Source organism: Lampris incognitus, chromosome 18 (assembly GCF_029633865.1).
Source record: "Lampris incognitus isolate fLamInc1 chromosome 18, fLamInc1.hap2, whole genome shotgun sequence".
Taxonomy (NCBI): domain Eukaryota; kingdom Metazoa; phylum Chordata; class Actinopteri; order Lampriformes; family Lampridae; genus Lampris; species Lampris incognitus.
The window spans coordinates 6,264,880-6,279,478 of record NC_079228.1 but is presented as its reverse complement, the minus strand read 5'-3'; the positions used below and the strand labels follow the sequence as shown (position 1 = coordinate 6,279,478).

Genomic DNA, 14,599 nt, shown 5'->3' with positions numbered 1-14,599 from the left:
GATTTCTTTGTGGGGTGTAAAATGTTCTCACTTCTCCAAAGTTACCTACCGCAGATGTAGTAAACCAGCTTGTGTTAACGTGCCTCTAACAGAACTTAGCAGGGGGGTATTTGGTGGTAAATTCTTCAGGATGACAGGGTAACTTTCAAGTTGGGACAAAACAAATCAAAACAATGATTTGTGATGGAGAAAAATATTATGAATTTGACCCACATTAAAAACAATATAAATTTGCTGCCCTCTGGCACAGCATTTGGCTTCAGCATTTTTAAATTCTGAAACAAAGTTTTGATCTTTAACCACAACAACACAATTCCCAGCATGACCCAGACACCTGAGATCGCTGGTAAATAGTGTATAATGGTGATTCACAACATAAATAAAATCACAAATGAACACTGATAAATGGAGCACGATCCGAGTGTGAGGGCAATTCATATTTGATGTTTGCTTACTTTTAATCTTTCACCATGACCTTACATTGCTTAGATGGATGCTTCAAGCCCATGTGAACAAAGGTGGTCTTATAAGGTGTCTTCTCCACGTGCACAAATAAGGGCCTGTTGTTAACTGTTGGCTGATAGCAGAGGAATTGTATGGGAGACTCACTGAGTGTAGCAAGTGTGTACACACTAATCTGAGAAGTGGCCTTGCTGGATGAGAGCTGGAAGACATGAGATAAGGAGGGGAAGAACACACAACTGCCCTATAAGAGAGACGGTACTGTATTGATCAGCGCGCATTCAAGAGATGTTTGTCTCGCTCCTCATGTAATGTCAGAGTGGAACTGAATAACTGCCACGACACTGAGCAAACATGTGCTATCGTTTCTTTTATTTTCTAAAATGAGCGACTCACATATCTCATCCATGCTACTGCACAAGCCACATTCATAGTAATGATAATAAACTCTATCTATATCGCACCTTCCTGAACAACCTTACAAGGAAAGTGTTGAGGGTAAAAGATTCATCATGTGCATCCAGGAGGGGGAGTGCACAAGACCCTTGATGCATTTCGTTAAGCACCGTCTAAATCCCTGCTTGTCTTATGGAATTATGTGTTACTGGATGATGGGATATCATCACAGTGAAGAAAGCCAGTATCAGGCTGCTCCCATACAGAAGCCAGTTCAGGAGAAAGACTAGCCCGTTACCCATGTCCCTACGCTCTCTCACTGCCTTCCTCTCAGAGTAAAACTGACCACTAGAGGAGCAATAAAAAGAGGCCTGGGCATCATTCCTTTACAAAGCAACATGTGAGACAAGGATGTCAGAGACGCTGCTAAAAACACATGCAGTGGAAGGGTTGTGGGGTATTATGAAGAACTTTGTCAAGGCGGTTTGAGTCTGCCCTACCTGAGAGCTTCGGCATTCCCACTTTTATGCACACAGGTCACTTCTCTGGTCTGGTAGCCCACCTGCAGGTCCCACACCTTGCCTCCTTGCCGGTTTTGACGATTCCTGTTTCTCTTCCTCTTAATGAGTTCTCTTGCGTCCGGGTCTTTCACTTTCACTTTTTCCCTTATCCTCTCTCGGACTTTCTCCCTCATCTTTTCTCGCCTCTCCTTGTTTTTAGCCTTTTTCTGTCGTTTAGGCCTGTCAGCTTGTCTGGATGGCCTGTCTGGTTTTCTTTTCAGCTTATCAGATTTTCTGTTTGGCCTGGATTGTTTGACACCCTCTGTGGATGGTTTGTCACTCTCTTCAGAAGGCTTGTTACTCTCTCTAGGTAGTTTGTCAGCTTGTCTGGCTTGACGTGGAAGGGGGACGGAGCAAGGCCCCCAGGAGCCCACCCTGAGGCTGTAGAGCCTCTCCTCTCCCTCACAGGGTCCTGGCTTGCACGTCTGGAACTCTGTCAGATTTGGGCATGCTGCACCCCCAAACAGTGGTGGAGCCAGTACAAAGCGGATGCGATTCTGCAGGCCGGTACCACAGGTTTTGGAACAGGAAGTCCATGGGCTGAACTCAGACACCACACAGTCCTGAGGACAGGGGATGAGACAGGCCTGCTCTAGGCGTGGTTTAGGCTCAAAATACTCGCAGATGGCATCCGCCGCCGGCTGTCCATCTGCTTTCTGAACGCAGCCTACCTCACGGGTCTGGATGCCCTCCTCACCCCGTGTGCAGACAGTCGGGCGCTGTACCCCAGCACTGCGCATGGACACAGGTACACACTGATTCCAGGCACCCAGCTGCCAGTCGTATAGTTCCTTGTGCCAGTCACACACACGAAAGCAGCTCTGCTGGTTGTCTGGGCGCTCGCTCTGGTCGCAGTTGGTTTGGAGGGTGGTCCAGCCCTCAGAGTGGGCGCACCACACTGCCCTGCTCTGGCTTCCACCGGGACCACACTCGTTGCCCATACACCGACCCCATGGCCCTGGAGGGAGGGAGAACAAAGGCAGAGTGGTCAGAGAGGCTTCAGTTCCAATACACAGCTGATCTTTGGGCTACAATCCAGAGCAGTGGTCAAAATGAGAAGCAAAGTAGGGTTTCACGAGCAATCACTGATGAATTCTGAAATTGTTACTGCCAATTATACACAATACACTTGTTTCCTCTTCTGCAACCAAAAAACATGTTTAGATTTAACATTAAACATGAAATTCTAGATTTAACATTACAACTAGAGGAACAAAACAAAAAAAAGTAGTCAGTTTTAAAACACTTGAGGACAACTCTCAAGCTTTTACTCATCAATAAGTTAAGTGTCTTGCACTGGCAACAGTATGTTTTTGGTGAATTCACCTATTGTTGGGTTACATTCTTTTATTGTCAGGGTGCACCATCCATAGCTTTAATTCCAACACATTTATACGTCTAGAGAAATATCGTGTTAGAGCGTAAAGCCTCTTAGGGAACACACAAGGAGAGCACAGCAGTGTAAGCCAGTCACCAGCCCGGGGACATGACTCAGTCACCAGCCCGGGGACAAGCCTCGGCCACCAGCCCGGGGACATGACTCACTCACCAGCCCAGGGACATGACTCAGCCACCAGCCCAGGGACATGACTCGGGGCCAGTCCGGGGACATGACTCAGCCCGGAGACAGGCCTCAGCCACCAGCCCGTGGACATGACTCAGTCACAAGCCCGGGGACATGACTCAGACCAACCCGGGGACATGACTCAGTCACCAGCCCGGGGACATGACTCCGGGCCAGCACGGTGGCAGTGTGGAGACATTGGTGTGCTGTGACAGGACGCCTTAGACACTAATTTGAGTAACTGTGCAAAAAGCACCACTTCAGTCATCTCAGGTGAGATGAAGGATCAGATCTTTTCACATTGTGTTGTCTTTTGTTATCTAGAGAGAAAATTTGATTTTTTTTCATTTCCCCCCCCTTTTTCTCCCCAATTATACTGGGCCATTTACCCCACCCTTCTGAGCCATTACTGGTTGCTGCTCCACCCCCTCTGCTGATCCCGGGGAGGGCTGCAGACTACCAAATGTCTCCTCCCATACATGTGGAGTCGCCAGCCGCTTCTTTTCACCTGACAGTGAGGAGTTTCGCCAGGGGGACGTAGCGTGTGGGAGGATTACGCTATCCCCCCCCCCAGTCCCCACCCCTGAACAGGCGTCCCGACCGACCAGAAGAGGCGCTAGTGCAGTGACCAGGACACATACCCACATCCGGCTTCCTACCCACAGACACAGCCAATTGTGTCTGTCAGGACACCCAACAAAGCCGGAGGTAACACAGGGATTCGAACCAGCAATCCCCGTGTTGGTAGGCAACGGAATAGACCGCCACGCCACCAGGACGCCCGAGAAAATATGATTTTAAATGTAACTAGCGTAAGAAATTAAAAAGGTTACCAGCACCACCAACAACTTTTGTCTAGAATTTCTTACAGGGACTCGTTTCAGTAGCAGTAGTATTCACGGCGCTACTACGAAGTGTATCAACAAGTTCATGAAGGTTAATATTATATCATCTAAGTGGTAGCCCCATAACATGCTATATATCATTTCAAGCTTTCAAAAAGCTCAAGGTTCGGGGTGTCTGGGTGGCGTGGCGGTCTATTCCGTTGCCTACCAACACGGGGAACACTGGTTCGAATCCCCGTGTTACCTCCGGCTTGGTCAGGCGTCACAACTGGCCGTGTCTGTGGGTAGGAAGCCGGATGTGGGTATGTGTCCTGGTGGCTGCACTAGCGCCTCCTCTGGTGCACCTGTGTGGGGAGGGGGACTGGGGGAATAGCGTGATCCTCCCACGCGCTACGTCCCCCTGGTGAAACTCCTCACTGTCAGGTGAAAAGAAGCGGCTGGCGACTCCATATGTATGGGAGGAGATATGTGGTAGTCCACAGCCCCCCCCCTCGCCCCCCGGATCAACTGAGGGGGTGGAGCAGCGACCGGAACAGCTCGGAAGAGTGGGGTAATTCGCCGGATACAACTGGGGAGAAAAACGGGGGGGTACCCCCCCCAAAGAAAGCGTAAGGTTTTTCACACAAATTTGAAAATGTTCAAATGACTGACTAAACGACAGTAAAGTCCTATTTATTTAGATGGTATATGTTCGTGGTACAGTCAACAAATAAATATGTGGTAGAGGAAGAATCAGCAATGACTTTGATTATAGATATAGCACCGCTTGAAGGAAAGGACTCAAAGCCTTGTACGTTCCTCCTACAGTCCTCATACAGTCCTGGGCCCTGGAGTTGTGGACTTCCAGTAAAAAAAAAATTTTTTTTTAAAAAGTTGTGGACTTCCTGTTCAGGTGGTTTCAGCAGCTTATTGTCTAACCCCCGCCCTGCCTGCCTGTTTGAGGAACCGCTGGTTGCTGGGTGAAGTCTGAGTTACACAACAGAACTGGGTCATGTCATTACGTTGCTTCGAGCTTCCCAGTGGACAATCCAGTGTGTTGTGAAGCTCCAAGACTGAGAAGAACTTCAGACTGTGATGATGCTGTGATGCTAGAGACCCCAGAGGATGAGTGGGGAGAATACAAGATGAATCACAGGAAAAAACAACACATATTAGTGTTGGGCTATTAGTGTTTTCAGAATCAGAATCAGAAATATTTTATTCATCCCTGAGGGGAAACTGGGTCCTGGGCTGAATGAAGAGAGGGGCTTTCATAGGAAACTAAACCAATCTCCATAATGGCTTTCCCACCATGTTTGTGTGAAACGATTTGCTGCTTGCAAGATGGTATAGAAATAGTCAATGGTCGATGCTGATAGCCATTGATTGTCAACAGGGGATAGATAGTCCGTTACTGAAATCCTACTAACTGCAAGAGTACCCAGCCGTCTCCCACGGCCTGCTCGCCCGAAAGGAGAAAAAAAAGCCTTTCCCTGTGCAAAATGACAGTTTGTGAGCAATGTACTGTGGCCAGTGTCTGCAGCCAGGCTGCAAGAGACAATGCTTTATGGCTTCACTCAATAAAGCTGAGATATGGCAATAAAAATGTCAGTGGTGGAGCCAGCAGGCCGAATTAGCCTACAGCTGTAGGCGAAGAGGCTCGATCAATACGGATCAATAGAGGCAGCAGAGAAACTGCCTCTGACACCAGAGACTGCGGTAGTCACACATCTGGCACCTCTCAATAGTTGGCTTTTCCCCCTTGGCAGGAAGAAGAGAAAAAACACCAGCAGGAAAAATAGATTTTGTGAAGCAGGCCACTCATATAATAAAGCCCGGCATTCAGGCGGACACCGCCTCGGTGGTGAGGATGGAGAGGTCAGTAATGAAAACCCCACATCGAAACAAGAGGACATTGATTTTGTAATTGAGGAAAGAAAAAGGAGGCTGAGTTCTGCCAGAGTAAGTCGCCATCTGTGTTATTTGTTACAAACATTTCAAGCACCGAGTCTTTACAAAATAAACACACAAACAAACAAACAAAAAAGAGGCCGGTGTGTTTACAGCCATGAAATATTCGCTTGCTTTGACGTCCGCAGGCTCCACTCTCGGCGGATGTTCGTCATTTAGAAGTGTCACCACATGACATGGTTATCTGCAGGCCCGTGGTGGGTGTAGATGGTGGGGGGGGGGGGGGTTACTCAAAATGGCCTGCATTGCCGTTCACCCACTGAGATGAGCCAAGAGGCGTGAAGGCAACCCTGCTAACAAAGCTCCACCTTTGTAAGGGGTGTGAAATATGTAGTCACACCCAGCCTCCTCCTTTGTACCAACTCCCAGCCATGCCACCACCCTTCAAGGGGCCAAGAACAAATGATTAAGAGGAGAGGAAGAAGAATGGGGGACATTGGAGGTGACAGTCTACACGTAAGAGGGGTTTAGAAAGACAAATAGAAAACAGACAGATAGAGAAATGAAAGTTCTGGTTTCACCACTGCATGAAAAAAAGAGTGAAAGATAATAGAAATACTATGTACTGTTCTCTCCAGCCTGTTCCTGCTCCCTGCACTGGTCTCGCGGTCCTGAGTCCTTGGGCTCTACTGTGAGCATCTATTAGCAGACCCCTCCCTCTCCTCATCACCGCAACTTCTACTGGCCTCCTCAGAGACTGATGGTAGTGAGAGCACACTGGCCTCAGTCAGGTTCTCAGCAGCCCACACTAACACATCCTGAAAGTTGACCTCGTGGAGATAAAACAATCTATGCTAGACCCACTGAGCCACACACGTCCTATAACCCACCTCTGATTCAAGTCTACAGAGGCTCCAGACTAAAATGGTGGCTCTCAGTTACGTTTTCCAAGTGTCAAGTTAAAGTCACACTAGTAAACAAAAGTCTAACAGTCGTTGCTGGTTACTGAGCAGTAGGAGCATGGCGGTCCCTCCATGAATGAAGTAAATGATGCAGCTGTGATGCACCATGCTCAACAACTGCTAGTCCCAGACAGGTTAGGCTGCTAACTACTCCATAGCTACCAGAACCCAGGCCTGTGGTAACTGCCACGAGGACTGGATGGAGAAGGGCAGAGCAAGACAAGGAGCAGAAAGGATAGGCTTTTTTTGTTGCTGCTTATCTCCTCAGTAGTTTCCCAGCATGATAAAATGACATCTGCGGGAAATGATTTTACCACCAATAAAATGACGGCTCCTCCAACCCCCTCTCTAACTCCTCCATATCTTCCACCATTACTCACATGCTCCCCCTCCCCCCTTGTCCCATGGTGCCAAATGGTGGTTGGCGTTGGCATTTACCAAGAAAATGGAAACCGGTGTGTGATGTGCATCCCACCAGTCAGACTCTCTGGTCAGAATGGGAAGGAAAATGAGAACACCAGTGGGCAGTCAATCTGTATTCATACGCTGGACACACAGCTATGATAAAGAGACAGAAAAGGTCAGGGATTTGCCATAAGTGTGAAATGCCCTCACACGAGCCAATATTTCCATTACACGGTAATGTAAAACATCCTGGATCAACCACCACACCTCTAACAAGACCAGCAGCCAACAGAGCATCCGATGGGGGATTTGTCAGTATTTTCTGATTGTGTTGTAGCATCAGAAGTGTGCCTGAAACACTGACTGCCTTTACATGCACACTTAAGTCGATCTACGGCTACAGCTCGATTGGCCATGTAATTAGACTACGGTCGTTGTCCCAGTATACAAGAACCGGAGGAGAATCGATATATTGACGGAAGTACGTCCTACCCCGGTACGGTAGGTGGCGATATGCCCCCTTCCAGCTGGTTGCTATTGGACCTTCTTCCGGTTGACCTATTGCGTCACATACCAAACAAGCGACAAACAAGTCAGTAAGCGGCACAGTTTAGCTGGCACAACATGAAGTTAGTCCCCCCGTCTGTCCAGAGAGGCGTGGTTCTCGCTCTAGCACTCGCCATGTTGACACTACGCTGTTCGACTTCCGGGTGAAAGACCGCCGCGGGAACTATGGGTCATGCGCAGAATGCCTAGGCCGGTTCGGGGCCAATTGAAACGTATACATGCCAGAGTAAATCCCTCCCCAGCCGCATCATCTAGGTCAGTGTTAGTCCCACTTCCAGAAACTCGATTTAGTTCGATTTCAGTCGGGCTAACACGTTGAAGTGTATTTTAAAAGTCCAGTTTTACTCGGAATGACACAATAAATCCACTTTTTCTAACATCATGTAAACGTATTTTCCCCACCACGCCAGTAGTCCTGTTCATTACTCCTGCCACTCACATTCCCCATGCAGTTATCAAGCAGACCTAATCAGTTTGGCCCAGACGCGTCCACATGAACACGCTGGCTTTAGAAGACCGTAAAGACTGCAGTGGTGCGATAGTGAAGATGATGACAGACCTCACTCATTCTGTCCCAGCTCAGCGCAGCTTCTGCTCCCTCCAAACTGTAGTACGCCTCGCGGCCGCATGCACACTGAACCCCGGCTCACAAACACTCTGCCACTGATATAACCCACTCTCTCATGCAAGCGTCCCTGCAGACTTGGTATTGCTCTCTAACGCTCTCGCTCCAGCTCAGTGAGCTCTATAGCCACGCCGTTTATGAACACGTGTTGCCAAAGCAGAAAGCTGACCAAAAATGGGAAGAAGAACTGGAGCTGGTCCCCGGGCGCTGCAGCTGCCCCCTGCTCCTATACAACAGGGTGGCTTACATGCAGGGAACACGTTCACTGTAACCTGTACAAGGACTAACTGGCTTTCTTCTTTCTTCTTGTCTAATATTCCAAGGCTTTCTTCAAAAGGAATGATTTTTCATTTTTCATTGGTATTTAAATCTTGGAGCGTGTCAGTTTTTGGGAAGATTTTTGGGTAACACTTTAATAATAACTACACACAATGAAGCGTTAGTTAAGTATTAGTAACTATTGAATTCATCATTTGTAAAGCATGTGTAAAGATTTGTAAAGCATTTGTAAAGCATGTGTAAAGATTTGTAAAGCATTTGTAAAGCATGTGTAAAGATTTGTAAAGCATTTGTAAAGCATGTGTAAAGATTTGTAAAGCATTTGTAAAGCATTGTAAAGATTTGTAAAGCAAGACATGCACCAATGGTTAGTGAGTGTGTTAATATCTGTTTTATAAATACTTATTAATACTGCAACTCATGATTAATTCAGGTAGCTACTAGTTGTTAGTTAATTATTTTGTATGACCTCATCTAAAGTGAGGACTATCTGCCTTATAAAGCATTTACACATGAGATTGAAAGGCCAGCAGCACCTTGACACTCACAAAAGTCCAAAGGATGATAAGATCCTTTAGATGTACATTTGTGCTTGCATTTATACATGCACGCATTGGTGCGTGATTTGCTTTACAAATGCTGTCATACATTAGATACTAGGTACTAGTAGCTACCTGAATTAATCATGAATTGCAGTATTAATAAGTATTTATAAAACATCTATTAACACACTCACTAACCATTGGTGCATGTCGTGCTTTACAAATGATGACTTGAGTAGTTATTAATACTTAACTAATGTGTCATAGTGTGTAGTTATTGTAACGCATTACCGATTTTTGAAATATGTGTATTTCTTTCTTTTTTTGGGGAGGGTTCCCCATCCCCCCCCCCATTGTACTTGGCCAATTAACCCCCTTTTCCGAGTCATCCTGGTCGCTGCCCCCCCCCTGCTGATCTGGGGAGGGCTGCAGACTACCACGTCTCCTCAGATACATGTGGAGTCACCAGCCGCTTCTTTTCACCTGACATTGAGGAGTTTCACCAGGGGGACGTAGTGCATGGGAGGATCACGCTACCCCCCCCAGTTCCCCCTCCCCCCCGAAAAGACGTCGTGACCAACCAGAGGAGGCGCTAGTGCAGCGACCAGGACACACCCACATCTAGCTTCCCACCCGCAGACACAGCCAATTGTGTCTGTAGGGACGCCCGACCAAGTCGGAGGTAACACGGGATTCAAACCGGGGATCCCCGTGTTGGCAGGCAACGGAATTGACTGCCACGCTACCAGGACGCCCCCTGGAATACATGTATTTCTGATAAGTTTATATTACAAACGAACAGCAACTGGTCAGCATGGTATTTCTCCTGAGAAACAATGCACAATACTCCTTCTGTTTTCAGCCAGCTGCAACAGCTAGCTGCTGGTCTGAGTCTGTACATTGTCAACAACTTTCTTCGCCTGGCCTCTTTGCTAATATTAGTTATTATATTACACATTATTGATTATAAGATATTGCTCTCCCTCTCTGCCTTTCAATAACTCACCCATTCTCCCTTCCAACTCGCTCACTCACTCGTGTGAATTCTGCCCAGTAGCGGCAAACGTTTTTGTGCGTGGGTTTCCTCCGGGTGCTCCGGTTTCCTCCCACAGTCCAAGGACATATAGGTCAGGTGAACCTGCCGTACTAAATTGTCCCTAGGCGTGAATGTGAGTATGTGTGTGGGCCCTGTGATGGCCTGGCGGCCTGTCCAGGGTGTCTCCCACACTGCTGCCCAGTGACTGCTGGGATAGGCTCCAGCTTCCTGCGACCCTGAGTAGGATAAGCGGTTTGGATAATGGATGGATGGATGTCTTGCATACAGTCCTGTGTGACCAGGGGCCTCATGTGTCAGTCGTTACTATGGGCAAATTTGTTCGTACACACCCATGGAATTTTTTAGCCCTGAAGATTGTCTGACAGGCAGTAGTAAAGCATGATGGTCATTTGTAATTCCTTCCTCCTAACGTCTACCTCTTGAAATGAGCTATCACCCAGGCCTGCAAAGACATCAGTGTCAGCCAACCGGTGTCTAAATTCAGGAGTTACCCAGGTTCTACGCTGGTCTCTGAGACAAACTTCAGGGCTAAAAAAATCCCATGGGTGAGTAAGAACACATTTGCCCATAGTAACGATTGACACATGAGGCCCCTCATTCCCACTGGATGAGCTGCCCCAGCTCTTTAGCTGTCGTCAACCCTGGGCATGTCCCTTGTTCTGTGGTCTGCAGTAGGCATGATCAAGAGAACATCTGATGGGGAACTGACAGCACAACAGCCTCTGTTTGCCCAGGGGTCAAAGCAGACCCCCCCCAACTGACTTGATGATATGGTAGCGAAAAACTACACATCTATAAATGTGTAGTTGTGGTGTCACTCTCTCGAATGCTGTGCTACAAAATGAGTGGCAACGTCAAAGCCTCGAGTCCCACTGTAAACCACAGACCCCCTAATGAGAGGGCTTTAAAAAGCATCATAATATAACACCCATTACCACTGTACACAACGAGATTAAAATACACTGATCCAAAGAGACAATCGAGGATATTTAGATGATGTGTGGTTTATCTCTAAATAGATCTCGGGGAGGGTAATGACACGGTAACAGTTTGTCTGTCTCTTTTTTCTACATAAAGGCATGTCATACCACCAGAGGCTTAAACAAACTGCTCTTCATGCATCTTTCATGGGGCTTGTCAGAACAGTGGAGGCATCCCTGTCAGGACGGGACATTACACGGCTCATTTAGACTGCTTTGCTGCGAGCTTGAAAAGAAGAGAAAAAGAGTTTCACTGCACCAACTCTGACCAGACCATACAGTTTTGTTTTTAACGTCTGGCACTGGCTTCCACAGACCTGAGGGAAATGGAGGAAAATCTGAACACGTTTCATTTTGATTTCATGTTGTGAGCTACAATGCAAAGAATCATGGGAAGAAAAGCAGACTGGCCTTCTCATTTATTTTTATTTTAGTTGTTGTTCTACTCATCTTCTCTATGACATGCTGTTGCTAACGTGTGTGGACAGTACTCAGTGCAGTTTAAGACTGGTTAGGTCTTAAAGACTGGTTAGGTCTTAAAGACTGGTTGGGTCTTAAAGACCAGTTAGATCTTAAAGACTGGTTAGGTCTTAAAAGACTGGTTAGATCTTAAAGACTGGTTAGGTCCTAAAGACTGGTTAGATCTTAAAGACTGGTTGGGTCTTAAAGACTGGTTAGGTCTTAAAGACTGGTTAGATCTTAAAGACTGGTTGGGTCTTAAAGACTGGTTTGATCTTAAAGACTGATTAGATCTTAAAGACTGATTGGGTCTTAAAGACTGGTTAGATCTTAAAGACTGGTTGGGTCTTAAAGACTGGTTAGGTCTTTAAGACTGGTTGGGTCTTAAAGACTGGTTAGATCTTAAAGACTGGTTGGGTCTTAAAGACTGCTTAGGTCTTAAAGACTGGTTGGGTCTTAAAGACTGCTTAGGTCTTAAAGACTGGTTAGGTCTTAAAGACTGGTTGGGTCTTAAAGACTGCTTAGGTCTCACATTGACACTAATGTGGATGTTAATTAGCCCTGCAGGCTGAATCCACTCACAGTATGTTGTTACTCTGTACTATTCTAAAGTACAGTGTATAGTGCAGTTGTACTTATCTAATAAAAGGTTCTTTGCAGTCTTTTTATTTGGAATAGAATTGTGACTATTCTCCACCGCAGGTTCACTTCAGGAATCAGGAATCAGTAGAATTTGTTTGTTATTTCATTCCATGCACATGTGCACATGGAATGAAACGAAATGTTGTTTTCCCAGCACACAGCAGTGCAACACAAAGACACAAGCATATAGCCAAACTACAAAAACTGCAAAACACATATATCCAACATTTCAAAAAGTAAAAAAGAAATCACTGTCCAAGAGAGCGAATGCCAGGATGCATGGGCTAGCAGTTAGCTTAGCCTGCCCCACTTCCGCGTCCTGTCAGACCGCCCTCGGTGTTTCCTGTTTGGGTGCAGCTCCGGGCAGGACTGTGGTCTCTGGGTCCACAGGACGCAGCAGACCAAGCTCTCCCAGCCGATCTAGCGCCAGCTCTCCCAGCCGATCCAGCGCCAGCTCTCCCAGCCGATCTAGCACCAGCTCTCCCAGCCGATCCAGTACCAGCTCTCCCAGCCGATCTAGCACCAGCTCTCCCAGCCGATCCAGCACCAGCTCTCCCAGCCATCAAACGAAGACAAACTTAGACGCAGACGTGGACAAAGACCCTGCATGGACAGTACTGGGTGAGGCCGCCGCAAACGTGAATTCGCGCCGCCATCTTCCCCCACCGGAAACGGTGTACTTAAAAGATTTGACGCGGTGAAAGCCGTTATAAAGCAGCCGTTAAAACACTGCCCGACGTGTTTAAAGCGTGTTTAACTACAAAATGACCATGAAGTGTTTAACTTAGTACACGTCATTTAAAGTGAATTAAGATCAACGCTCCAACACTCAACTTTAACAGCCGGCAGCTCAAAAACAACGTGGCCTGTCACTGTCCTGCAAGCCGACGGACGGCAGAGGCGGGCAACAGACCACATGTCTGTCTGTACAAACCACAGACTTGAAGAGGGTAATGGAAAAAATGCCATTGGAACCGGTATTTGTATTTATGTTGGGGTGTATCAGTAAGCACTGTAAAATCAAGATAGATGGAAAACAACCCTAGTAGACCTACAACACACACAAACACACACACGCACACACACACACACACCTCGAGTGACTGCCTGCCAATGATGATGATGGCGTGTGTGTGTGTGTGTACTGGAGCTTGTTAGGCCTGGTTCCTCAGCTAAAATAAGGGCTCCTGTTAGTTGGTGGTTGTCAGACATGCGCCCTGCTGTCATGTGGAAATATTTGAAAATCATTAGCAGGAAAAGCTGCCAGTTCCCTGACAGGTGGAGCTCATTCCACCACACCAGGGTGTAGTTCATATACGTAGTTCATATACAGTATGAGAGATGTCTGCTTTCACATCACTCTCAACATATGTTAGCATAAGATTTGTGAAACATTTCACCCACAAAAGTCCACACATTAACTTATACCTAAAACAATGTAGTGGTAAGTAGTGTAGTAAATAATGTAGTTCATATATATATATATATATATATATATATATATATATATATATATATATATATATATGTGTGTGTGTGTGTGTGTGTGTGTGTGTGTGTATGTATATGTATGTATGTATGTATGTATGTGTATGTGTATATATAAAATCCAGTCAGTCAAGTACATTCTCAGCTAATGATGCTTATGACATGAAAAAGGCTTGTACTGTCTCATAGAGAATTTACTGGACTCTTACTGGATTATTTTTGCTCTTTATTTGTTGAGCACTTTCCCTACCATTGAATGTTTCTTTTAACAAAGTTATATATATATATATATATATATATATATATATATATATATGCTTTTTCAACAGTGCCCCAGCCCTTTAAGCCCTTACTTATTCAAAACGAGCCCCAGTCCCTCCCCCATTGGTTGTAATGTTTCTGATGTTGTTTTTCAAGTTTTCTATCCTCCCATTGGCTGATGTGCACCATAACTAGGGGGGTGGCGTGGGCAACATAGTACTTATTGGCTGTGTGTTTTTTCTTTGTTGTTTAATCACATTGGCAGATGATGAGTGCGTGACACATGAAACAGGCTTGTACTGCTATGAATCAAAGTTTTGTTTTTCCTGTATCTATCTTAATATTACGCTTCTCATTTGTTGAGCACTTTTATCTCACGTAAAACAGCTCATACAACACTGTATAGAATTAGTGCACATATTACAGTTGGGGCCCTGAATTTAATGTCATATTCACAATCTCTTCTGCTGCTTTTAATTGGTGAGCCTTGTCTTTCACCATTAGCCTGCAGCATCAGTGAACTGATGAGCGTACCACAGCATGCTGTTTGAACCCTGCTGCGCTGCTGTGCTACTGTGCTGCATGAACCCTGCTGCGCTGCTGTGCTGCATGAAC

The 14,599-nt window shown here is 46.3% G+C and overlaps 1 protein-coding gene across 1 annotated transcript in view; it reads right to left on the bottom strand.

Moving 5' to 3' along the window:
• The window catches only part of thsd7aa (thrombospondin, type I, domain containing 7Aa), a 169,823-nt gene that overhangs the window by 107,131 nt on the left and 48,093 nt on the right, over positions 1-14,599 (bottom strand). Inside the window, exon 2 of the mRNA XM_056298137.1 lies at positions 1,359-2,376. Coding sequence (XP_056154112.1) covers positions 1,359-2,376 — 1,018 coding nt within the window. The remainder of the gene's footprint in view (positions 1-1,358; positions 2,377-14,599) is intronic.